Genomic DNA, 24370 nt, shown 5'->3' on the forward strand with positions numbered 1-24370 from the left:
ACCCAAAAACTAGAAAGAAAGAAAAAAAAAAGAATCACTCCTGCTGGTGCTAGGGGGCCATCTTGGATGCCAGGGAATGAACCTGAATTGGCTTCATGCAAGGCAAATTCTCTACCCACTGTACTATCACTTCAGGCTCTCTTTACAACTTTTGACAGGCTTCAATTTTTAGTGTGGCCCCTTCCTCAGAAGCTTCCTCAATGGCCCCACCTGCTAAAAGTGAAGGTTTAGGATCCATTCTCGGTGCTCCTTGAAGCACCTAGCACACACCTCTCTGCATCTTCACTCAAATGATCCTTTCTCCTGAGCTGTCAGCACCTTACGAGTGTCTAACTAATATAGTCTTTATTTTCTTTCTTTGGTTTAGGGTCACACCTGGCAGTGCTCAGGGGTTACTCCTGGCTCCATGCTCAGAAATCACTCCTGGCAGGCTCAGGAGACCATATGGGATGCTGGGATTCAAACTACTGTCCTTCTACATGCAAGGCAAACACCCTACCTTCATGCTATCTCTCCGGCCCCTAGTCTTTATCTTTTGACAAAGAACAGCAGGGCAACCTGAAATAAACTCCAATATCCAACAGCTCATAGGAACAGGTACATGCATGGCCTGCAGCAGGAGGCTCAACACTGTACAGTTGTCCAAGCGTCACTGGAGTGGCTCCAAGTAGACAGAGCATTTATCTTGAATGTGTGAGGCTCTGACAGGAGCCAAGTGTTGAGTGGGGGTAGAAGATGCAGGAGGAGGAGTTTTTTTAAAAAGGGCCTTGTCAGGGATGGAGTGATAGTACAAGAGGTAGGGCATTTATTTGCCTTGAATACAGCCAAACCAAGTTTGAGCCCAGCCATCCTATCTGGTCCCCCGAGCCTGCCAGGAGTAACCCTGACTCACACAAAAATAGACTTTTAAGAGTCATTCATTTTGACAAATGCTGCCAGAATTTGGTGTAAGAAATCTGACATCAGGACTCGATCCATGAGGCCAGGATTTGATAGCCCTAGGGGAACTAGCCCTGCCTTTTAGCCTTACATGCCAGGGAGTGCACAGGCATAGGGAGCTCTACAACATCTTCCAGGACATCCCATAGCTCAGTGTGGGGTGCAGATGCCACAGCAAGGGCCTGTGCCAAGCTGGAAGTTTTACTTACAGAGAAGGTGCAACACACTAGCATGTTGTCTTCCTTGTGGAAGTAGGCACTAGTGATGGGGCAGTTCCCCAGTGCCAAAAGCTTGCCGCAGAAGGACTGGAGGCAGATGTAGTCCAGCATGTCCCATACACGGATATTCTGGGGGTGGATGACAGGTAGAACGACCCAGGGGCTGATGGGGGAGCAGCAAGGATCCCCCAAACCTCCCCCTTTGTTCCAGACCCATAGAACTGGCTCTGTAGCACCAGGTCACCAGATACATCCAACAAAGCTGCTCTTTATGTGCTTAGGGGATGAGGAATGGCCTGTAGTCTCTCTCCACTGGGAGCAAAGACAGAAGGCTGGTGGGACTGAAACTTTTCAACATCCTCACTGCCCATCCATGCCAACTGTCCTCACATTCACCCCTGAACGTGGAGCTTGTCCCTAAAGAAACCCCACATAAGCCTCCACAGTACCCAGATAGAAGGAAGTAGAAAGGATATGGATGTCTGGATGACCAGCCTCCAGACAGCATTCTGGCCCAGTGGTCCTGTCAACCTGTCCTGTAGTCCCTAACCTTCAGCCTGGCCCCTTCTACAGAGGCAAGCCCTGGCCCAGCTACAGGGAACATTCCAGACTTTAGTAGGCATAAACTTGCCTCCCAGGTTTCCTGGGAGACCCAACCTGGACCTGAAGGAGGCCACTGGAGCCCAAGGCCTGCAGGCCAGAGCACTGGAACCAGGAGAGCTCACAAAGGATATGGAAGCCCCAGTCATAGGAATAGGAGAGCTAAGTGACAGGGACACTGAGAAGGAGGCCATAGACTATGACATCCAGCTGGAAAGATTCCCTGGGGGAGCTGTGATGGGGAAGTGCAGCTGCCTCCTTGTACCACACAAAGCACTAACATGGGGACTCAGATAAGGGAAGGACTCTCCCAGAACCCTGAAGTCCAAAGACAGGTCAGGTGCCTCCACTCTGAAACCAGCCCTGTGCACAGGTCAGCGCTGAATGCCCAGGACCTGAAGACCTAAAGACCCAGGACCTCTCCTGGTGCTCCTGTCCAGTGCTCCTTCCTCCCCAGAGACCATCTATCACTACCTGCCTTCTGGGGATGCATAACTCCTGCCAGCTTTCTTTCTAAGAACCAAAAGTGGACAATAGCCCTACTCCCCTGGAAACACACCTTGTCCTTGGAGATGCTGAATAGGATACTGCTGTCCCTGCTGTTCACCAGGATGTGTGTCACCGAGGCCCGGTGGCCCTTCATCACCCACATGGGCTTTTTGGAGAAGAAGGGGTTCCACAGGCTGATGACAGGATCGTAGCCCCCAGTCACTGCGGTGGAAAGCAGGTCTCAGCTACTGTGGGAGGGCTCTGCTGAACCTCCTTCCGGTCCTGGCCTTGGTCCCCAGGCAAGCTTGGCAGATTTGGGGTATCACATCCTTCCCCCCAATACCAGTGTCATCATTTACTTCTAGATGCTCCATGAGCAGGGGACAGGAGAGGAGGCAGATAGTACCCCAGGGAGCAGGACCAGCTCCCTAACTGCGCACACACACACACACACACACACACACACACACACATATGCACGCACGCACGCACGCACGCACGCACGCACGCCTGCAGCAACCCACATCCTGGTTCTGCAGTTAGAAGGTGACTCACCAAGGAAGTTCTTGTCTGCACAGTAATCAAAGCAAAGAATTCCTTTCCTCAGCCCCAACACAGAAAATCTGTAGAGCAGAGGGCAATGCTGGGGTCAGGAGAAGTCAGTGGGACTCACTGCCCAGCAGTACAGAATTGAGCAGCCCTGAAACCTGCCTAGAGTCAGCCAGCAGCCTCACCTCCAGGAGGATGTGTTTGAGGGTAACCGCATAGTTGTCACCTTGGCTTCGTCCCAAACTCAGCTCAGCTCTGCTGACACAGGTGACCCCCCCGCCAGAACAATAGGAAGAATGGAGGTGGGGGTTTGAGAGCAAGAGAGAAGGGAAGGAAGCCCCTGGGGGCTGGTTCCTAGCTGGATCCCTACTGTGCATCACCCTCACAGCATCCTGATGGTCCATAGCCCTCTGCCCCAAGGACAGTGCTCAGAGGCACTGAAGAGCCAGCCCACGGCTGCACAGCTACAGGAATGAGGATTCCCGGGATTGGGGGGAGAAGGGTGGATAAAGGTTTCATAAAGTTGCACCCAGAAAGAAAGGAACAGCAGAGATAGATCAGAGCCACCACACAGGGCTCTTGGGAAAGAGGGAGCCTATAGCCTCAGTCCTGGGGCCTCTGTGACTTGACAACAGTTGTTCCCATTCATCCATGCACCATTGCCCTGCCAGCTCCTCCCACTCAAACTGTCCCTTCAAAACCAGTCCAAGAGGATGGGCTGGAGTGATAGCACAATAGGTAGGAGGTCATTTGCCTTGCACGCGGCCAACCCAGGTTTGATCCCTGGTATCCATACACTCTGAGCCTGCCATGAATAATTTCTGAGTGCAGAGCCAGGAGTAACCCCTGAGTACCACCAGGTATAGACGAAAAACAAACAAATGAAAAACAGTTCAAGGCCAGAGTCAGCTCAACTCTGCATGCAGGAAACTAGATTCTACCCACAGCACCACATGGTTCCCTGAGCACCTCCAGGTATAGTATAGATTTTCTTCCCATTCTCCATACTGCATGGCCAAAACATGAGACTCCCTACCTGAGAATAGAACAATCTAGCCCAGATGGCCAAGCATCATCAACAGTGGTCCCCAGAACGCAAAAACACAAAGTAGAAAAGCCCTCTGAACTCCTATGCTCACTGAAGCACTATTAATAATGCCAGAATCTGGAAACAACCCAAGTGCCCAAGAACAGGTGAGTAGATAAAGAAACTGTGGAACATCTACACAATGGAATAGCTGTCAGGAAAATGAAGTCATGCTTATACATGAATGATTATGGAAAATATTAATGCTGAGCAAAATGAGTTAGAGGGGCTGGAGCAAAAGCACAGCAGGAGGGTGTTTGCCTTTCACATGGCCAACCCAGGACAGACCCAGGTTCAATCCCCAGAATCCCATATAGTTTCCTGAGCCTGCCAGAGCGATTTCTGAGCTCAGAGCCAGGAGTAACCCCTGAGCGCTGCTAGCTGTGGCCCAAAAACAAAAACAAAAACAAAAAAAAAAAAACGAAGAAAAAAAGACAACAGAGATTAGGCCCAAGAGGACCAGTCCAGGGTAGGAAGTTTGTTACAAAGAACAGGGGAGTGCTGTGAGGGCAGAGAAGGGAGCACTATGATGATAGTTGGAAATGATTACTTTAGACAAGAATTGGATGCTGAAAGGAGATAAAGTAGTGTATGTATGATATCACTTCTGTAACAATACTGCAAATAACAGTGTCTATAAAGGGAAAGGGATGGAGAAAGAGAGAAAAAAATCTGCCACTAAGGCAGGCAGGAGAGAAGGCCCGGGGAGGAGAGTTGGAAAGGAAACTGTGGATATCGGTGGTGGGAAATGTTCACTGGTGAAGGGTGTTGGACGTTGTATGAACGAAACTCAATCATGAACAACTTTGTAACCGTGTATCTCATGGTGATTCAATTAAAGAATATACATATATATATGAATATATATTGTTGTTGTTTTTTAAATTCTGGTCACATCTGGCAGCACTTAGGGGTCATTCTTGGCTCTGCACTCAGAAATCACTCCTGGCAGGCAAGGGGGACCATATGGGATGATGGAAATTGAGCCACCAACACTCCTGGATTAACTTTGTGCAAGGTAAACGCCCCCACTGCTGTGCTATCTCTCCAGCCCCTTAAAAAAAAATCTAAAGTAGTAAAAAAATAAAAAGACTGGGGGCCGGGAAGGTGGCGCTAGAGGTAAGGTGTCTGCCTTACAAGCTCGCCAAGGAACGGACCGACCGCGGTTCGATCCCCCGGCATCCCATATGGTCCCCCCAAGCCAGGGGCGATTTCTGAGCACATAGCCAGGAGTAACCCCTGAGAGTCAAACGGGTGTGGCCCAAAAACCAAAAAAAAAAATAAAATAAAATAAAATAAAATAAAAAGACTGGCTCCAGGATCTCGAAGCTCTCCTGTCAAATCAAACCTTTAGATACAACATCTCAAATATTTCATTAGTGATTCATCTCCCTTTACCCATGTATGTGCAGAAGAATCTTCTGGAAGCCCAAACACAATCTCCTGGGCCCAAAACACAATGGAGCACTAAAGAGACATTACAGCAGACAGGATACTTGCCTGCCTTGAACATGGCCAATCCAGCTTCAACCCCAGCATCCCATAAGGTCCCTTAAGCACACCAGGAGTGAATCCTGAGTGCAAAACAAGGAATAAGTAACCTCTGAATATAGTCAGGTATGGCCCAAAGCCCAAAAACAAGCAAACAACAATAAAGACAACAACAAAAGACTGATAATTATTTTAGACTGAATAACTCACTCCCTCACTAAATATTCACTATGTCCTCCCAGGATTAACAGAGAAGAGGACATGATGGTGCCCTGCCTTCCTGGAAGCTTCCTACATAAGGAGACAGGAAAGGTACATTTAAAAGGCATGGTACACATGGCAGGAGATAAGCTGCCTGCTTTGGGAGAGGACAAGCTGCAAGGGAGTTGGAGGACATGGTGAGCAAGGCCACTGCAAGCAGCTCAAGTCAAAGGAGGGGGCAGTGGCTTCAACTAGGTGAAAACAAAGAACAGAGCCAAGAGATAAGGAGCCACTTCTCTCCCTACCAGGGCTTCAACCACCCAAACAACTCTCAGCTCGGGGTAGCCATCAGGATGCTTCAGGCCCAGAAGCCTTTGAGCCCAAAGCTGACTGCAGAGAGAAGGAGAACTGGGGTTGGCAGAGCAAGTCTGCACCAGCAGAGGACACTTTCACATAGCCAGAAACTGGACACACCAAGGGTCAACAGTGCCACCTACTGATCAGTGTATGCACACTGCACCCTGGGGGGGCAGATATATAAATATATTCTCAAGCTACCACCCAAATCTGAAATCCTTCTTCACGCCATGGCCTGAGTCTAGGCCTCCATCATAATGCAGCCTGACCTAATACAATGGCCTCATCATTGGAATCCCCCAAACAACTCCTGCCCACATCCACTCTAAAAGAGCAAACAGGATTCTACCTAAAATCAAACCATATATTGTTTGCCAGAAACCATCCAGATCTGGACTTCCCAGAGTATAAGGATATGCTTGGGAGATACTAGGAGAAACACTAACTTGGATTCAAAATAGTAAGAGTACAGCATTCCATTTCCGCCAGTTTAGAGTTGGGAAGCAGAGAGAAAGAGGAAGAAGCAGCAGCAGCAGACAGCATCCAGCCCCCACCCCAAACAGGAAAGGGGAGTCGCACCTGGGGTTCTCAGAGTCTTTGAGTGGCAGCACAGTCAGCACCAGCGAGGTCTTCTCAATGGCTGCACAGGAGGCCACCACGTTCATCTCAGGAATGAACTTGATCTGTTGGCACCAGGTGGCATGGAGAGCCTGGGTGAAAGAGGAGATGGCAGGACCCACTTCAAAAACAGGCTTTTAGGGGCTGGAAAGATAGCACAGTGGTAGGGCATTTGCATTGCATGCAGCCAAATCTGGATGATCTCCCATGCCTGCAAGGAGAAATTTCTGAGCACAGAGCCAGGAGTAATCCCTGAATGCTGCTGGGTATGATCCAAAAAAAAACAACAGAACCTCATAACTTGAACCATCTTGTTCTGCCTCACAAATTGAGGGGAAATAATGGAGGATACCAATGCTGTATGAACATTGAGTAGAAACAAAAAATGATCATACTTAAACACCAAATCCAAAGCCAGCGACAACAGAATCAAACCCAATCTACAAGTTAGACACAGAGGGGACCACTTATACTAGCAATCCAGGTGGTAAAGGAGGGAGATATGGATGCATGCTGGGAAACAGGGATGGAGGGAGGACAACACTGGTGGTGGGAATGCCCCTGATTCAATGTCACTATGTACCCAAAATATTACTGTGAAAGATTTGGTCAAATCTTTGGTCCACTTTGGTCAAAATAAAAATTAGAACAGGGGGTTGGAGAGATAGTATGGAGGTAGGGCATTTTCCTTGCATGCAGAAGGACGGTGGTTCGAAGCCCGGCATCCTATTTGGTCCCCTGAGCTTGCTAGGAGTGATTTCTGAGTGTAGAGCTGGGAGAAACACCTGAGTGCTGCCAGGTGTAACCCAAAGGGAAAAGAAAAAAAAACAAGTTTCTATCTAGACCCAATCCTAGGACCTGGTAGATAGTGGGACTTGCAGGGGTTCAGGAAGTCAATGACTAATAAACCTTTGCAATAGTGATCACTTCTCTGACAGTCCCCATGTACTGTGACCCTCTGTTTTTTGTGAAAGGGACAGAGCTCCAGCTTAATGCCACAGAACACCAGCTTCAAAGCTCAGGGCACCATCTACTGAGGTAGATTAAAGGCAGGTGTGAACAGCTTCACACACAAGCCCATGAGCCAACAGAGTCTCCATGGACAAGGTTGTGCCTCAGTGCACCACCACTGCACCCCACGGTGCCAGGCTGCCCATGCACCAGGACCAGGGTATACCTGTTAGCGGCCTAGGGTATGGGGAGCCTGGCCAGAGGCTCATAATTCCCTCATTACAACTCTGAGCTGGGGCCTAGAGCCTAGCCTCCTGGTATGAGTACAGCAGTGAACAGAGATGTCATCAAGCTCAGGGCTAGTTTTCCTGTTAGTCTTACCCAGGGCTCTGCTCACAGCAAAGACACCAAGCCCAGTGCAGGGCCTGAAGGAGCCAGATACTTGGGAGTGACACCCCACCCCCAGTGCCATTCATTCATCAGTTCATAGCTAGGACCCCACTTCACCCCAAGGACCAAAGCACTGTTGTACAACGAATACACCAGTAATACACCCCAGAGCCCCTCACCCTACCCTGGTGACAGAACAGAGTACAGCACCTAGAGTGCCTGTCCTCAGGAGGCTGCTATCCTGAGGGAAAAACCAACAGGTGTGGATATTGGGAAAGGAGCATAGGGCTGTGCTGCATGCAAAGACCACAGCTTTCACAGGAAACCCTATGTTTACTCTGAAACTACAACAGGGGTGCTCAGGGCTAATCTGGGCTCAGTGAGTGGGGGTCACTTCACTCTGAAGCCTGCTGTAGCAGGGAGCCACATGCAAAGCATGTGTTCCAACCTTTTGTTGTAGTGATGGTTTTGGTTTTATTTTAGTTTTAGAGCTATACTCAGTGATGCTCAGGGCTTACTCCTGACTTTGCACTCAGGAACCACTCCTGGTGGCCTTCAAGAGATCTTATGGGATGCCCGGGACTGAGCCCAGGTCAGCCACATGCAAGACAAGCCAGTCCCCACTGTACTATTACTGAGGCCCACACCAGCCCTTTAAGCTATTTGGGACCAAGCTCCCAAGATTCTTGGGACCCCCTAAGTGCCAAGAGGCAAAAGCTGGTTGCGGGGTTACTAACCAAGTAATTAAAGGGTAGAAACCTGTAGCTCAGGGGAGAAGGGGCTAGGCGGCTGGAGGGAATACACCTTGCTAGAAACCCCAGAAGTCAGGCCTGGGTGTGCTTTCAGGTTGGTGGATGTATGCAGGGAGGAAGGTGGGAGGCCCACAGGCCTGCTTCTGAGTGCTGTCCTTTCCAATAAACCAGTGAGCTCCTGACTTCAGATGAGGTCTGATTTACAGTGGCTCGGAAGCACAGGTAACCACCAAACTCATGCCTGGTACCCAGAGCAGAGGAAGATTTGGTAGGACCATCTCAGGGATGAATCAGGATGGAGTTTCAGGTGCTATCAGAATTGGGGGGGAGGGGACTGGATGGGGGACAAGGTGAAAGAGCCCATCTGAGGGGCCGGAGAGATAGCATGGAGGTAAGGCGTTTGCCTTTCATGCAGAAGGTCATCGGTTCGAATCCCGGCATCCCATATGGTCCCCCGTGCCTGCCAGGAGCAATTTCTGAGCATGGAGCCAGGAATAACCCCTGAGCTCTGCTGGGTGTCACCCAAAAACCACAAAAAAAAAAAAAATTACGTTTCCTTAGGGGCCGGGCGGTGGCGCTAAAGGTAAGGTGCCTGCCTTGCCTGCGCTAACCTTGGACGGACCGCGGTTCGATCCCCCGGTGTCCCATATGGTCCCCCAAGCCAGGAGCAACTTCTGAGCACATAGCCAGGAGTAACCCCTGAGCGTTACTGGGTGTGGCCCAAAAACCAAAAAAAAAAAAAAAAAAAGAAAGAGCCCATCTGAGGAAATTAATGTTGGGAAGCTGCAAAGCCTGCAATTGGAGGATAGTGAGTATATGCTCTGGGGCAAGGTGGGACAGAAGCAACTAGGGGAGGGATGAGGCACCCTGGAGAGAGCTACATACAGGGGACAGTGACTGTCCATTTTTCTGCAGCAGAAGAACTGAAGGAGGAGAAAGGCAGAAAGAGGTCCCAGGAACATGCCCTGATCATGTTCAAGGGAAGGCTCGAGCTTTGTTTGGTTTTGGTTTTGGGGGTCACACCAAGCATCGGCGGTGCTCAGGGGTTACTCCTGGCTCTGCACTCAGAAGTCACTCCTGGAGGCTCTGAGGACCATATGGGATGCAAGGATTTGAACCAGGGTCCGCCCTGTGTTGGCCGCGTGCAAGGCAAATGCCTTATCGCTGGGCTATCACTCCAGCCCCCGGAAGTATGTTATTCAAACACACTGAGACACTGTTGGGTGTGTCTATGCAAAGAGGTGATATGGGTATCCCGAGCCTACAGCTCTATCTCAGATTTCCTGTGGCTGCTGATAGGAAGCCAGCCACGGCAACCTTACAGAAGAGGGGGCTGAGCAGGAGAGTGAGTTCATAACTGGGACCCCACTCCACCTTCAGGGACCAAGCCCATGGCATCAACTCCATGTGGGGCATTTCCTCTGAAGACGTTTGTGTCTATGGATGCTAGTGGATTAGGGATGGGGAACGCTAGGATGTACCTTAAGTCGGAAAGTTCTATATGCACTGGACTTTTCACTCAGGAGCTTCTGCACAGAAACAGCAGTCCACGGATTGCGATCTGACAGGGGAGTAAACCAAGGTCCCCGTAACCCATTATCCCTCTCTCCCAGACAAGCAAACACACAGCAAGTGGGTTTCCAAGGCCTATATGTCTCCATCCATTCAGGTTGAGCAGGAGAGATAGTCCAAGTGGGTAGAGAGCTTGTCTCATGCCTGGTTTGATCCCCGGGATCCCATATGGTACCTGCAAGCTATGGTTCCAGGAGTGATCACTGCTGGGACTCCCCCATCCCAAAAAATAAATAAATAAAACACTAGGACCTGGCATAGATGCATGGAAACACCACAGTTAAAGAAACACAAATTTCAGTGTACCCAATCCTCATGGTCGTGTGCAAGCCCTGGGAAGCAATATTGCCAGTTACACATCAAAAGAAGAGGGAAATTAAAAGTTGTTTTAATTGTTTAAAAGTTGTTTCTGGGCTAGAGAGATAGCATGGAGGTAAGGCGGATGGTGGTTCAAATCCTGGCATTCCATATGGTCCCCGAAGCCTGCCAGGGGCGATTTCTGAGCATAGAGCCACGAGTAATCCCTGAACGCTGCCGGATGTGACCCAAAAACAAAACAAAAAAAAAAAATTAAAGTTGTTTCTAGGCTGCCTGGCAGTGTTTAGGGGCTACCCTACCCCTGTGCTTGGGGTGGTTCCAGATAGCACAGGAGGATTGTATGGTGCCGGAGACAGAACCTGGACATTTTATTGCATAGCAGCGCTCAGCCATCACTTTGATGCCAATTAATTTCTATTTATCTTTAAAAAAAGTGGGGGATAGCATGGAGGTAGAGCATTTGCCTTACATGCAAAAGGACAGTGGTTCAAATCCCGGCATCCCACATGGTCCCCCAAGCCTGCCAAGAGCGATTTCTGAGCGTAGAGCCAGGAGGAACCCCTGAGCGCTGCTGGGTATGACCCAAAAACAAGCAAACAAAAAAAGTTTCGGGAACTAAGTCCCAAGTATTCAGGGTTTGGTTCAAGACAAAAACAGGGGGCTGGAGCAATAGCACAATGAGTAGGGAATTTGCCTTGCACACGGCTGACCCAGGTTTGATCCCCAGCATACCATATGGTCCCCTGTACCCACTAGGAGTAATTCCTGAGTGCAGAGACAGGAATGATCCCTGAGCACTGCTGTGTGTGGCCCAAACCTACCTACCACCACCACCATCAAGACTGGGGGTGTAGTTTGGTGGTAGAACACTTGCTTTGCTCAATCCTTGGCACCACAATAAATAAATGGGGGCAGAGAAAGAGCACAGCGGTGGGGCATTTGCCTTGCATGCAGCCGACCCAGGAGGGAACCAGTTCGATTTCCAGCATCCCATATGGGTCCCTCAGCCTGCCAGGGGCAATTTCTGAATGCAGGGCCAGGAGTAACTCCTGAGTGCCACTGGGTGTGGCCCAAAAACCAATCAATCAATCAATAAAGTTTAAAATAAATAAATAGGGGCTGAAGAGATAGCACAGCAGTACGGCATTTGCCTTGCATGCAGCCAATTCAGGTGAGATAGTGGTTCAAATCCCGGCATCCTATATGCATGCCCCCTCCACTCCTCCCCATGCCTGCCAGGAGTGATTTCTGAGCGCAGAGCCAGGAGAAACCCCTGAGCGCCGCTGGATGTGACCAAAAATAAATAAATAAATATAAGTAAATAAAAACATACAAATTATTTATTTAAAAAAAAACAGGGCCAAGACATGGTTAATACATCAGGTAGAGCATTTGCCAAGCATATGGCTGGCCCAGGTTTGATCCCCAGAACCAAATATGACCCCTCGAGTTATGCCTGGAGTGATCCCTGAGAGCCAGGAGTAAACTCTTGGGCATCACCAGGTGTGGCCTTAAAACAAATAAATAAAATAAATCAAACCCCAGAAAAAAAAAAAAAAAACACTGGGACAAGGAGGATACTGAAGTGCAGCTGCATACTAGTCCCATCCAAAAAACTGCACCCCACACCCCAGCATCACAGGCAGTGGAACTCAGTGAGTTTTCCCAAAGCTCCATGGCCATGACGCTCTCTCCACGCCACCCCTCAAGTCTCAGCTACCCCATTTGGAGGTCTTGGGGAGGATGCAGGGATTGAAGAGCCCATTTTTCACATTGTTGGAGGTGAAGATAGAGACGTTGCCTTTGCTGTCGCCATAGCAGAAGACGCCTCGGTGGGAATCAGACCTGGGGAGAGGGAGAGTGCTGGATTCCAGAGGTCACCCCTTCTCCCAGTCTCCCCCAGCCTCTCCTGATATGTGTGTTCAGACCCAGACCCCCACAAATCTCGTCTTTTATTTATGTATTTATTTATTTATTTTGGATTTGGGGCCACACCCAGCAGCACTCAGGTATTACTCCTGTATCTGCACTCAAAAATCTCTCCTGAAAAATTCAATACTGGGGATCAAACCTGGATTGGTCACATAGCAAGGGCCCACCCAGTTGTATTACCATTCTGGCCCAAATCAGGTCTTTTTAAATCAGTATCAAGGCATGTTCTCTCTCTCTCTCTGACCTCTGCTGACTGCTGAGACAGGGGCCAAACATGGGTTTCCTGACTCTGGGACAGGAGGAGGCACATGCAGGGAAGAGGGCATGGGCCCCTAGGTGGGTTCCACTCCCAGTATAGCTACCCTAGAGATGCTCGGGGGACACCACTCAAGATCCTCCAACTCACCAGTAGTCCATGACCATCACACAGCTGTCCAGGTCGACAAAGGTAAAGACTCGAACGCAGTTGGCATTACTAATATCATAGAACTCTGGGGAGGAGATAAGAGGAGGCACATGAAACCCCAAATCAGGCTTCAGGCTTCAGGCCTCAGGGGAATCAGGAAAATAAGCAACTTCACTCCCCTGAGACCCAGCAGTACTCACAGAAGTAGGAGGCCCCATCGGCTGTCACCAGATCTCCCTGAGCACCAGTTCATGGTTCCCAACCTCCCAGGCCTCACCAATCTTCTGCTCAGCAGATGACACTGCGATCAAATTCATGTTGTACAGAGCCGCCATATCGACCACCCACATCTGCTGGTGATGGGTCTGCTGCAACTGGCTCAGCTGTCAAAGGAAAAATAGGGGGAGTCTGGAGCCCTCACCTGGCACCTAGAGCCTGTTCTAGACCAGGTGCTAGGCTTGGTGCTAGCATAAATGCGACCCATCCTCCTACATGTAATCAGATGGGCCAATGAAACCCTATCCTTACAAATCTTTTTTTTTTTTTTTTTTTTTTTGGTTTTTGGGCCACACCCGGCGATGCTCAGGGGTTACTCCTGGCTATCTACTCAGGAATAGCTCCTGGCAGGCACGGGGGACCATATGGGACGCCGGGATTCGAACCAACCACCTTTGGTCCTGGATCAGCTGCTTGCAAGGCAAATGCCACTGTGCTGTCTCTCCGGCCCCTCAAACCTTTTTTTTAACTTTGCTTTTTGGTTTAAGTAGCCTGGCTTTGTGCTCAGGGATCACTCCTGGCAGATATGGAGTACTGGAGTACTGGGGATGGAACCCAGGTTAGCTACATGCAAGGCAAGTGCCTTACCAGGTCTGCCACCAAAATGCTTCTGTGGCTGTATCCACCATGATCCACAGGAAGTGAGGGCAAGGGCCACTGTCACAACTCAGATATGGCTGCACCAAACCTCCCTGACTGTATCTGGGGCAAGCAAGGACAGGATCAGGCTTGCAGTCTTTGAGGCCTGCTCCACATAGCCTACGTGTTAATCTCCAAAGCCACTCGGGGCCAAGGATATGGCTCAGTGGTAGAACATTAGACCATTTGCCTCGCATGTATGAGACCCTAGGTATCAGGAATAAAGCCAAGGGGGAGGGAGCAAAAACACTAGTAACTATCCAAAATACTAGTTAACTTCAACATAGCTGTCAAAGGTTTCCAACGCATTTCTAGGGAGCTAGCTCAAAGGGGTGGAACAGGCTTTGCATAGAGAAGCCAGAGGTTCTATCCCCAACACAACATGAACACCACCAGTAGTGAGTCCCACACTTCTGGGTATGACCCCCGACCCAAGGAAACAAAAATAAATAAAAATAAATCTCTTGGGCCCAGAGAGATAGCACAGCGGTGTTTGCCTTGCAAGCAGCCGATCCAGGACCAAAGGTGGTTGGTTCGAATCCCGGTGTCCCATAGGGTACCCCGTGCCTGCCAGGAGCTATTTCTGAGCAGACAGCCAGGAGTAACCCCTGAGCACCACCGGGTGTGACCCAAAAACTAAAATAATAAAAATAAAATAAATCTCACCAACAGCTCTGCCTGAGGCAGGAAAGTAAGTGTTCCAACAAATCCCATTTCACAGATGAGAAAACCAATGTCACAGAGCTGAAGGTAATTGGGGGAGGAGGCCCTGGTGTGCCTGGCAGTCAGGTTCCACTGTACATGCTCAAAACTTCTAGGATTTGAGCCAGGGGAGACAGTACAGCAGAGAGGGCACTCACCTTGCAAGCCAATCCAAGTTTGATCCTTGACATCTAATATGGTTCCCCCAAACATCACCAGGCATGATTTCTGAGCACAGAGCCAGGAGTAAGCCCTGGGTATAGCCCACCCCCACCCACCTAACCGCCCCCCCCCCCAAAAAAAAACCTTTGGCATTTGCAGCCTGGTCCAAACCAAAGGTTTCAAACCAATAGGACTTGGTAATGGACTAGGATGACACAGAAAGCAGATGTTACAGACATGGGTCATTCTCTATCCAAGAAGCTGTGACAGTGCAAACTTACATCACCAACTCCTGGGTTCGAGATACTTCTTTGGGGGGTGCACCCTATTTACCCTGAAGGAACTAATCAACATGAAGCTCTCAGTCCAGATCTGCAGGCATCCATCCTTGGTGACGGTGATGAAGTTCCCAGATTTCTTGAAACGGGGGATGAAGTATTGTACTTTCACGATCTCACACCTATGGCTCCTGCAGGAGGTATGAGAGAGGAGAACCCTGAACCAATGGAAACCAAAGGTACCAAGAACCAAAGACTGCAGGTGCAGAGGACTTAACTCACCCCTGCTTACATGCACAAGCACCTCCCTAAGAAATACAAGCTGGCCCTAGGAGACAGGCCTGTTCACCTTGTCTGGGGCCTCTACCAGCTGAATTTTCAGTGACCAGATGAAACAAGCCAAATGTGGAGCTGCCTGAGGCAATGCTTTGACCACATCTTGATGATGATAGAATGGCCATCCACATCTTCATGATGATAGAATGGGCAAGAGATAACTGAGAACAGGGGTCTTTTGCTAACCTTTGATTTTATTTTTTATTAGTTTTCAGTTTGAGTACTTAGAAATAGTTCCCTGCTGTACCCAGAGAACCATTTGGTGCTGAGGGCAAAACTCAGACCTCCCATCTACAAAGTATATGTTCCTACTCGTTGAACTATCTCTCTGGCTCCGATATTATTACTATTTGGAAGGGAAAGGGCACTGCAAACAATGATCAGTGGCTAGGGCCACCACCAGTAGTACTCAGCTAAACTGGCAGGATGGTTCAATGCTCTAGTGATTTGAGATAGAAAAGGAGTCAAGGTTCAAAAATCAGACAAAAGTGAATGGGTCAATGGCCAGAGAGATAGCATAGTGGTAGGGCATTCGCCTTGCACGCAATCGATTCAGGACAGAAGGTAGTTGGTATCCCGGCATCCCATATGGTCCCCTGAGCCTGCCAGGAGCTATTTCTGAGCTCAGAGCCAGGAATAACCACTCAGTACCACTGGGTGTGACCCAAAAACAAAAAGAAATAGTGGATGGAAGGGAGGGCAGGAGTGATAACACAGTGGGCAAGACATTTTTGCCTTGCATATAGCCAACCCAGGTTTGAACTCTGATATATGGTGCTCCACACCTGCCAAAAGTAATTCCTGAGAGCAGAGTCAGAAGTAACCCCTGAGCATCACTGTATGTGGCCCAAAAAAATAAATAAAAGTTAATGGATGGGGGTGATGGAGGGCTGAGTGTGAAGCAATAATACAGAGCTGGATAAACAGCACAGTAGGTAGGGCACTTACCTTGCATGTAGCCAAGCCAGTTCGATCCCTGGCATCCCATATGGTTCTCCAAACCCCAGCAGCAGCAATCCCTGAGTGCCAGGAGTAAGCCCCAAGCACTGCCAAGTATGGCCCCAGAACCAAAACAAAAAAAACAAGCCAGGCCAGGCCAGAGCCACATTTTCTGAGCCAGTTCAGGAAATAGCTTCCTGCAGTGGCTTTAACCAGTTCCATCCACAGAGCTGAGCCAGGAAACTGGCATACAGAAGGCATGCCAAGAGAGACACAGAGCATTCGCCCTTCTCTTTTAACCTCTCCAAACCCATTTCCTTGAGAAACGCATGGAAGAAACTCCCCTACCTTACTGATCACATCCCTCAACAAGTTGAAAGAACTAAAGAAACTGAAGGTCAGACCCGATGAGATAACACAGGGACTAAGGCACTTGCCTTGCATGTAGCCGACCCAGCTAGATCGCCTGTACCACATGGTCTCCTGAGCCAGGAGTGACTTCTGAGCACAGAGCCAGGGGAAGGCCGAACATGGCTGCACCACACCCCCACCTGGTCAGACCCCACAGTCCTCACAGAGGCTTCTTACTGGGGAAGAATCTGCATGGGGAGTCGGAAGCGCAGGCGATATTGGTTCTTCCTCTTCGTCTCTTTTCCCTGGAACTCCCGCATCACGTAGTCCAAGTACTCCTCCTGTCTCAGGAGGAAGGAAGCACAAGGCATTGAACAAGCAGTCTGTGCTGGGGGCTTCCCCGTGTCCTACCTGCACAGAGTCAGGGAACAGTTAGCAAGCATTGATCAGTCCTCCCATAGGCCACTCATTGAAACCTATTTACTCCCAGTTCACAAACCATAATCCTGAGACCCAAGTCATGACAAGAGAAGTCTCCCAAACTCATACATGAAGTTCACAGCTAAACAGGATCCTAAGGCAAGTCATGAGAGCCACTCAACAGCCTACTGAACAGCAGCTCTATCCAGAAATCAGAATATATAGGGCTGAAGTGATAGTATAGTAGTCGGGCATTGGCCTTGCTTGTGGCCTATCCGGGACGGACCGGGCTCAATCTTCAGCAATCCTATGGTCCCCCGAGTCTGCCAGGAGTGATTTCTGAGTAACCCCTGAGCACTGCCGGATGTGGCTGGAAGGAAGGAAGGAAGGAAGGAAGGAAGGAAGGAAGGAAGGAAGGAAGGAAGGAAGGAAGGAAGGAAGGAAGGAAGGAAGGAAGGAAGGAAGGAAGGAAGGAAGGAAGGAAGGAAGGAAGGAAGGAAGGAGGGAAGGAGGGAAGGAGGGAAGGAGGGAAGGAGGGAGGGAAGGAAGGAAGGAAGGAAGGAAGGAAGGAAGGAAGGAAGGAAGGAAGGAAGGAAGGAAGGAAGGAAGGAAGGAAGGAAGGAAGGAAGGAAGGAAGGAAGGAAGGAAGGGAGGAAGGGAGGGAGGGAGGGAGGGAGGGAGGGAGGGAGGGAGGGAGGGAGGGAGGGAGGGAGGGAGGAGAGAAAAGGAAGAAAGGAAAGAGGGAGGGGAAAGGGAAGGGGAGGGAAGGAAGGAGGGAGGGAGAGAGGGAAGGAAGGAGGGAGAGAGGGAAGTAAGAGAGGGAGGGAGAGGGAGAGAAGGAAGGAAAGAGGGGGAGGGAAGGAGGGAGGGGAAAGGGAAGAGAAGGAGAAAGGGGGAGGGAGGGAAGGAAGGAAGATTAGAATATATTAAAAAAAGATTGTTGTGATTTCTAAAAAATAAAGATACCCAAGGTTCCTCTGAACATAGATATGCAAAGATCCTCAGTAAAAATGTGTTAGAGGGGCCAGAGATAAAGTACAGTGCTTGTAGGTGCTTGCCTACTTGCATGCGGCTGAACTGGGTTTGATACCCAGCACTCCGTATGGTCCCGAGCACCATCATGAGTGATCCCTGAACATAGAGCCAGAAGAGAGCACTGAGCACTAATAGGTGTGGCCCAATAACACCCCCCAAAACAATAAGGTTAGAGTGGAGTTAGAGGAATAGTATAGCAAGAAAGGTGCTTGTCTTGCACACAACTGGCCTGAGTCAGCTCCCTGGCTTCCCATGTGGTTCACTGAGCCCATCAGGAGGGATTCCTTAGTGCTGAGCCAGAAGTAAGCCCTACGCATCACTGGGTACGGCCCCCTAAAAATCGAGGTTTCTCTCTCTCTACCCAGCAGGCATCCCAGAATCTGTGAGAGGCCGTTAGATATCAATGACTGCCAGGGGTATTCTCTGTGCTCTGTTGCATCAGAGTCCCCACATAACCCCACCCTGACAGAGGCCCCTGGCCCTGGGTACTCTTCTCACCCAAGTGATGGAGCCATCGCAGTCCGTGTCCACCTTGAGGAAAAGCACTTGCAGCATATCCTCGCTGACATGGCCCAGGACTGTCTTTGCACACCTCACGAAAGTCTTCCTGTCCAAGCCTACGAAAAAAACACAGCAGTCCCCTCACAGGCTCTTAAGGGGTGTGATATCTGAGGGAGGTTAAGCTCAGTGAGCTGCTTTTCTTTTTTTTTTTTGGTTTTTGGGCCACACCCTGTGACGCTCAGGGGTTTACTCCTGGCTATGCGCTCAGAAGTTGCTCCTGGCTTCTTGGGGGACCATATGGGACGCCGGGGGATCGAACCGCGGTCTGTCCTAGGCTAGCAGGCAAGGCAGGCACCTTACCTCCAGCACCACCGCCCGGCCCCAGTGAGCTGCTTTTCTACATTCCACTCATTCAGCACTTATCAAAGTCCCAGCTGAGCACCTTCCCCAGGAGGGGGAAGAAAATGGTGGCAGGAAGAGAAGGGGTTACTCAGAAAGGTTCGATCTTAGATCAGATCCCATTTCTGAACAAATAAAAATACCAGGGATAGGGGGCCGGGCGGTGGCGCTGAAGGTAAGGTGCCTGCCTTGCCTGCGCTAGCCTTGGACGGACCTCGGTTCAATCCCCCGGTGTCCCATATGGTCCCCCAAGCCAGGAGCAACTTCTGAGCACATGGCCAGGAGTAACCCCTGAGCGTTACCGGGTGTGGCCCAAAAACCCAAAAAAAAAAAAAAAATACCAGGGGCCGAAGAGATAGCATGGAGGTAAGGTGTTTGCCTTTCATGCAGGAGGTCATCGGTTCGAATCCCGGCGCCCTATATGGTCCCCTGTGTCTGCCAGGAGCAATTTCTGAGCCTGGAGCCAGGAATAACCCCTGAGCACTGCCAGGTGTGACCCAAAAACCAAAAAAAAAAAAAAAATACCAGGGATCGGGCTGGAGAGATAACATGAAGGTAGGGCATTTGCCTTGCATGCAGAAGGACGGTAGTTCTAAACCCGGCATCCCATATGGTCCCCTGTGCCTGCCAGGAGCGATTTCTGAACATAGAGCCAGGAGGAACTCTGGAGCACTGTCAGGTGTGACACAAAAACAAAAACAAAAATATACCAGGCATGGAGACAAAGGGAATAGAAGAAAATTCTTCCCCTGAAAACAGTTATAGTAACCTAGAGGCAGGAATCAATTCACCTATGTTTAGGGTGAGGATAGGGTGAATCTTTCCTGTTTTTTGGCCCACAGCTGGCAGTGCTCAGGGCATATTCCTGGCTCTGTACTCAAGAAACAGTCCTGGCAGAGCTTGAGGGACCATGTGGGATTTCAGAAGTCAAATCTGCCATATGCAAGACTTAGCTGGTGTACCATCTCTCTAGCCGCCAAGAGTACATCTTTTAAAGATACTAGATAGAGGGCCGGGAAGGTGGCGCTGGAGATAAGGTGTCTGCCTTGTAAGCGCTACCAAGGAACGGACCGCGGTTCGATCCCCCGGTGTCCCATATGGTCCCCCCAAGCCAGGGGCGATTTCTGAGCACATAGCCAGGAGTAACCCCTGAGCGTCAAACGGGTGTGGCCCAAAAACCAAAAAAAAAAAGATACTAGATAGAGGGGCCAGAATGACAGTATAGTGAGCAGAGCACTTTCCTTGCACACAGTAGACCCAGGTTCAATCCCAGCATATTGTTCACCAATCCTGCCAAGAGTAATTCCTGAGTGCAGAGCCAGGACTAAACCCTTAGCATCACTGGCTATGGCCAAAAAGCCAATAAATAAATAAATAAATTTTAAAAGATACAGAGAAAAGGAAAAAACAGGTTAAATGGAAAGATGGAACAAAAATGAGTAAGAAATAAGCTGGGATGGAATATTCTCCCAAAGACAGTTTTGGGGCATTAGGGCATATGTCTACCAAGGGGGCCAGAGAGATAGCACAGCAGTAGGGCATTTGCCTTGCATGCGGCAGCCTGGCCCAAGACAGGACCCTATTTGGGTTCCGGCATCCCGTATGGTCCCCCGAGCCTGCCAGGAACGGTTTCTGAGTGCAGAGCCGGGAATGATCCCTAAGCACCGTTGGGTGTGGCCCGCCCCCCAAAAAATAGAACAGAACAGATTAAAATAATCAGTCTTCTTTTGTTTGTTTGTTTTGTTTCGTTTTGGTTTTTGGTTTTTGGGTCACACCTGGCAACGCTCAGGAGTTACTCCTGGCTCTACGCTCAGAAATCACTCCTGGCAGGCTCGAGGGGGGGGGGGGGCATATGAGATGCCAGGATTTGAACCACCATCCTTCTGCATGCAAGGCAAATGCCCTACCTCATGCTACTCTCTGGCCCCTAAAATAATCAGTCTTTTTTTTTTTTTTGTCTTTGTTTCTGGGCCACACCCGGCATTGCTCAGGGGTTACTCCTGGCTGTCTGCTCAGAAATAGCTCCTGGCAGGCACGGGGGACCATATGGGACACCGGGATTTGAACCAACCACCTTTGGTCCTGGATCGGCTGCTTGCAAGCAAACGCCGCTGTGCTATCTCTCCGGGCCCAATAATCAGTCTTTTAAAGTGCTTCACAGCTCTACAGGCTGAGCACATGCTGCAGGTTTAATCCCCCGTACCATGTAAACCCAAGCACATAACACCCCAGGAGTGATCCCTGAGCATTGAGCTAAAGCACCCCCAGGGGAAAATAAAATTTAAGTGCTTCAGTCTTTGGATCCACATCATGGCTGATGGCAGAGCCTGATAAGGTTCTCCTTGGGCTTCTCCTTCCTCCAGCCCCAGCTGCCATCTCCCACTCATTCCTCATACCTTGGTACACTCATACCCTAAGGCCTCTGTTATATCTGGTTCCTCCATAGGAACATCCCAGGAGCACCTCCCATCAGACTCCACAGTCCCCCCCAATCTTTGTTTCCACTCCAGCCTGTCCCCTCTAGGTCATGTCTCATTTCTCCCTTGAGGTGCATGCACGCTGTAAGGACACTAGGATGATGTTGATGTTGGTGTTGGTCTGCATGTTGGTCTTCCTCATGCAGATGACCTGGGGTGTGGAAACTGCAGGCATAATCTGGTTCCTAAGGCAGAGCTCTCCACCCTTCTCTACTTCCCTCCTGGACTCACAGTCCAGCTCATTCAGCCACCATGACTAGACAAGAAAGGCGAAGGAACCAAAGCTGTCTTCCCCAGGTGCTTGTGGAGCCAAGACCCACCCACAGGAAGTCTTACCTCCTTCTGCATTCACATTGTCCTCGAACATTTTCTCCATCTCATCCAGATGTAGCTCACTCAACCAAGAATGCTCCTGTTGAAATACTGATGTCTGGCTGGAAGTAGGGGTGGAAGTAAGGGTGTGGGTGGAGACTTTCTCCTGGAATCCACTTAAGATGAACAGCTGAAACAAAAACCGACTACCAGAGCCTGCTCCTGAGAGCAGAGTCTGACAGAACCTTTCATGAACATCTTTTTTTGGGGTTTTTTTTTTTTTGGTTTTGGTTTTTTGTTTTGTTTTGGTTTGGTTTGGTTTTTTTGGGCCACACCCGGCGGTGCTCAGGGATTACTCCTGGCTGTCTGCTCAGAAATAGCTCCTGGCAGGCACGGAGGACCATATGGGACACTGGGATTCGAACCAACCACCTTTGGTCCTGGATCGGCTGCTTGCAAGGCAAACGCCGCTGTGCTATCTCTCCAGGCCCTTTCATGAACATCTTATATGAAAACACGACTCCAGCTAGAAAGATAATACAGGGGTTAAGGCCTGCCTTGCATGTGGCCAGCCCCATTTCAAATGCCCTCCACTAAGCGTTGTCAAGATCAATCACTCCTGAGCAAGGTGTCAGGAATAGTCCAAGTACCACAGGATGTGACTCCTCCCAAAAGAAAACAGTATATAGGGGTGGGAGCAATAGCACAGTGGGTAGGGCATTTGCCTTGCACACGGTCAACCCAGGTTTGATCTCTGGCATCCCATATGGTCCCTCGAACCTGCTAGCAGCAATTTCTGAGCACAGAGATAGAAGTATAACCCCTGAGTACCACCAAGTATGGTCCCCAATGAAAAGCACATATACATATATGTATGTATAGACATGAATATGCACCCTGCACACAACACACATTCTGTACAATTCACCTCTATTACAACATACCTCTGCACTCAGCTCACATCTGTACTCAACTCACATCCATATACAATGCACATCTGGACTCAGCACATATCTACAGCCAGCTCACATCCACATTCAGCTCACATTTGCACATAGTTCACACTTACAAACACTCCACACCTACACACAGCTCATATGCACAAGGCATACATTTATACCCAGCTCGTGCCAACTCCATTAGTAGCAGGGGCTAACCGTCTCCATTCCAGACCCCCACAGGGCCTGCCAGTATTTCCCAATAAGGGTTCCTCTTTGCAGATCTTCTGTGACTAATTTTGGACACAAATATCAATGTTTCTGATCACAAAAAGGCTCAGGTTATCAAAGGCTACCTCCTCTGAAGACAGCAGCTACAAATAAGGGGATTATCATTAAACAATACTCCCTGAGACCACCCACTCAGGGCCTCCATTAGCCAAAAGTACTTGTTGAAAATGTTTTTATTTTGGGGTCGGAGAGATGGTATGGAGGTAGGGTGTTTGCCTTGCATGCAAAAGGACAGTGCTTTAAATCCCAGCATCCCATATAGTCCCCCAAGCTTGCCAGGAGCGATTTCTGAGCATAGAGCTAGAAGTACTGTGACCCAAAAACCAAAACGTTCTTGTTTTGTTTTGTTTTTTGTTTTTGGGTCACACCCGCAGGCACTCAGGGGTTACTCCTGGCTCTTTGCTCAGAAGTCACTCCTGGCAGGCTTGGGGGCACCATATGGGATGCCGGGATTTGAACCGGGGTTCGTTCTGTATTGGTTGCGTGCAAAGCAAACACCTTACCACTGTGCTATTGCTCCAGCCCCACTTGTTCAAAATGTTAAAAGACAAGGTAGAGGGGCCGGGAAGGTGGTGCTAGAGGTAAGGTATCTGCCTTGCAAGCGCTAGTGTAGGATGGACTGTGGTTCGATCCCCCGGCGTCCCATATGGTCCCCCAAGCCAGGGGCGATTTCTGAGCGCATAGCCAGGAGTAACCCCTGAACGTCAAACGGGTGTGGCCCAAAAACCAAAAAAAAAAAAAGACAAGGTAGAGAGAGGGAACACTGTGTACAAGAAAGAGTACTAAAAACACTAACATTGGGACCATATTGGTGCTGGAATCAAACCTGGGTTGATTGTGTGCAAGGCAAGTTCCCTACCCAGCACCAATATGGTCCCCCTGAGTTCCATTAGGAATGACCCCTGAACACAGAGGAAGGAGTAAGTTCTGAGCATCACTTAGTGCGACCTCCACCTCACCCCACAAAAAAAGAAAAAAGAGGGGCTGAAGAGATAGCACAATGGTAGGGCGTTTGCCTAGCAAGCCCCAACCCAGGACCAATGGTGGTTTGAATCCTGGCATTCCATACGATTGTATGCCTGTGTGCCTGCCAGGAGCGATTTCTGAATGCAGAGCCAGGAGTAACCCGAGTGCTGCCGGGTGTGACCCAAAAACAAAAAAAAAAAAAAAAAAAAAAAAAGGAAAGAAAACAAGAAAGTAAAAAGTAAATGTATAAAAGTTTAGTCAAGGGCCAGAGAGAGAGTATATTGGTTAGGGCCTTTTCCTTGCAAGAGACTAACCCAGGTTCAATTTCCAGCATCCCATATGATCCCTAAACATTTCCAGGAACAATTCCTGAGCACAGAGCCAGGAGTAACCTCTGTTTGTTTTTGTTTTGGGGTCACAAAAACTCCAGCAGTGCTCAGGGATTACTCTTGGTTCTGTGCTCAAAAATCACTCCTGG

General features: G+C 49.5%; 1 protein-coding gene across 1 annotated transcript in view; it reads right to left on the minus strand.

Moving 5' to 3' along the window:
- EFCAB8 (EF-hand calcium binding domain 8) overlaps positions 1-22753 on the minus strand; it is a 47875-nt gene extending 25122 nt beyond the window's left edge. Inside the window, exons 1-13 of the mRNA XM_049779502.1 lie at positions 22716-22753; positions 21722-21819; positions 18507-18625; positions 16791-16894; positions 14983-15118; positions 13148-13253; positions 12871-12955; positions 12253-12377; positions 10124-10203; positions 6511-6641; positions 2802-2869; positions 2317-2468; positions 1149-1286 (exon numbers count right to left, since the gene is read on the minus strand). Of these exons, the coding sequence (XP_049635459.1) occupies positions 1149-1286; positions 2317-2468; positions 2802-2869; positions 6511-6641; positions 10124-10203; positions 12253-12377; positions 12871-12955; positions 13148-13253; positions 14983-15118; positions 16791-16894; positions 18507-18625; positions 21722-21819; positions 22716-22753 (1380 nt within the window). The remainder of the gene's footprint in view (positions 1-1148; positions 1287-2316; positions 2469-2801; positions 2870-6510; positions 6642-10123; positions 10204-12252; positions 12378-12870; positions 12956-13147; positions 13254-14982; positions 15119-16790; positions 16895-18506; positions 18626-21721; positions 21820-22715) is intronic.
- Between the last annotated feature and the right edge of the window lie 1617 nt (positions 22754-24370).

The sequence above is a fragment of the Suncus etruscus genome, chromosome 9, assembly GCF_024139225.1.
Source record: "Suncus etruscus isolate mSunEtr1 chromosome 9, mSunEtr1.pri.cur, whole genome shotgun sequence".
Lineage (NCBI taxonomy): Eukaryota > Metazoa > Chordata > Mammalia > Eulipotyphla > Soricidae > Suncus > Suncus etruscus.